Here is a 2,225-nt window from a genome sequence, read left to right as displayed (position 1 = left end):
GCCCCTCCTGCTAAGTAGGTCCTGCTACCTAGGTCCACAGCAGTTGGATTTCTAGACTTCTGGAGAGTGCCAATCACTGGCTGACAGGAGGGCCAGGGCTTTGCCTTCTTACTCTAGCAGTCGGAAATAGCTTCACAGGCATCCAGGCACCCTCCAGTTCTCTCTGGAACGCTGTGACCTGAGCAGCATTTATGAACTATCTGGACAAGACTAGGCTTCTACGTCAGGAAAACCAGAAGAGACGGTTAGTGAAGGTTGGTCTATGTCTAGGATTAGGGCTCTCACGGACCTGGCCAGATTAAACAAAAACAAAAAAGAGGAACAAAGAAAAATAAATAAAAAAAATAATAAAGAAATCAATGTAAGATAGGGTGAAAAAAAGAAGATAAAAAAAAAAAAGTTGGAACACCAGTGAGAGCCCTGAAAGGAAAGAGTCATGTGAGGATTGTTTAGTGAAAGATCTATTCATTAAGGGGTAGGCAAAGTTAAGTATGGCCAACGGGAACAGTGAAGGTATTCTCACTCCTTAGCCAGAGGAGCAAAGAGAGCAATTACTGCAGCTCAACAAAGTGTGTTACTGTAGAAGAAAGGTCCCCAACAACAGCTGTGGCCTTCAGTGGTGGAACACAGCCACTGCCAACCCACAGTGCCATGGAGAAGGAGCCTGAACTCTCTCCCTCCTATACTCCCATCAATCTTTGGTGCTTCCCATTGGCTGAGCCTACTAAAAAGTCCAGAGGCCAAGAAGAAAACCTTGTTGATACAGAGGTCTGAACAGAGCTCTTGGAGAATATCCAACTCACCCAGTTTGGCTCTTACAAGTTACCTAGCAGTCACTTCACATTTCCGTGTGTTTGTTTCTTATTGAAAATTTGACACTAAAAATGTTGCCTCAAAAAGATATTGAGAGGAAGCCAGGGACGAGAGTGAAACCACCCCTGAAAGAAGCTATGCAATTTTAGGTCTATTTGATTCTAATCTTTTTTTCTCTTTAATTTCTGCCAGGTGTAATCACTCTCATTTCCTCAATTCATTTCAGGACTTTGGAGAGAACTCAACTTCCCCCTTGTTTCCACACACGATGACACTGGGATCCCTGGGAAACAGCAGCAGCATCTCCTCTACCTTCCTGCTGAGTGGCATTCCTGGGCTGGAGCACATGCACGTCTGGATCTCCATCCCACTGTGCTTCATGTACCTGGTTTCCATTCTGGGCAACTGCACAATTCTTTTTATCATTAAAACAGAGCCCTCACTGCATGAGCCGATGTACCTCTTCCTGTCCATGCTGGCTCTGACTGACCTGGGTCTGTCCCTGTGCACCCTCCCTACAGTGCTGGGCATCTTTTGGGTTGGCGCACGGGAGATTAGTCGTGACGCCTGTTTTGCCCAGCTCTTTTTCATTCACTGTTTGTCCTTCCTAGAGTCCTCTGTGCTCTATCTATGGCCTTTGACCGCTTTGTGGCCATCTGCCGCCCCTTGCACTATGCTTCCATTCTCACCAACGCTGCCGTTGGCAGGATTGGTCTCGCCTCTCTGGGCCGTAGTGTAGCACTCATTTTCCCATTGCCTTTCATGCTCAAAAGATTCCCCTACTGTGGGTCCCCAGTCCTCTCACATCCCTATTGTCTCCACCAAGAAGTGATGAAATTGGCCTGTGCAGACATCAAGGCCAACAGCATCTACGGCATGTTTGTCATTGTTTCCACAGTGGGCGTAGACTCGCTACTCATCCTCTTCTCTTATGCCCTGATCCTGCACACTGTACTGTCCATCGCCGCCAGGGCTGAGAGACTGAAAGCTCTTAACACGTGTGTTTCTCACATCTGTGCTGTGCTCCTCTTTTATACTCCCATGATTGGCTTATCTGTCATCCACCGCTTTGGAAAGCAGGCACCCCACCTGGTCCAGATGGTCATGGGTTTTGTGTATCTTCTCTTTCCTCTCTTGATGAACCCCATTGTCTACAGTGTGAAGACAAAACAGATCAGAGACCGGGTGACCCATGCCTTTTGTTATTAACTGGGTCTAATATTGGAGGCACTATCACCTTAAATGCACCTATAGTTGTTCATCCTTTATAATATCTAATGAGCATGAAATAGAGGAGACATTTATTTATTTACTAACAAACATATACAGGCATGAACAAGAGGTCACAGCCCTCACAGAACTCTCACTCTGGTCTGGCAAGGGTGGGGGAGTAGAAATATAATGTAGTATAA

At 46.3% G+C, this 2,225-nt stretch overlaps 1 protein-coding gene across 1 annotated transcript; it reads left to right on the top strand.

Moving 5' to 3' along the window:
• The first annotated feature begins 1,081 nt into the window (after window positions 1-1,081).
• On the top strand, window positions 1,082-2,022 carry LOC138384078 (olfactory receptor 51G2-like). Its single transcript, XM_069469346.1, is given in 2 exon segments — window positions 1,082-1,433; window positions 1,436-2,022. Coding segments are annotated over 2 exon segments (939 nt in total).
• The last annotated feature ends 203 nt before the right edge of the window (window positions 2,023-2,225 follow it).

This window comes from Eulemur rufifrons, chromosome 6 (assembly GCF_041146395.1).
Source record: "Eulemur rufifrons isolate Redbay chromosome 6, OSU_ERuf_1, whole genome shotgun sequence".
NCBI lineage: Eukaryota > Metazoa > Chordata > Mammalia > Primates > Lemuridae > Eulemur > Eulemur rufifrons.
The sequence above is the reverse complement of the archived record's forward strand: the minus strand, read 5'-3'. Positions and strand labels throughout refer to the sequence as shown.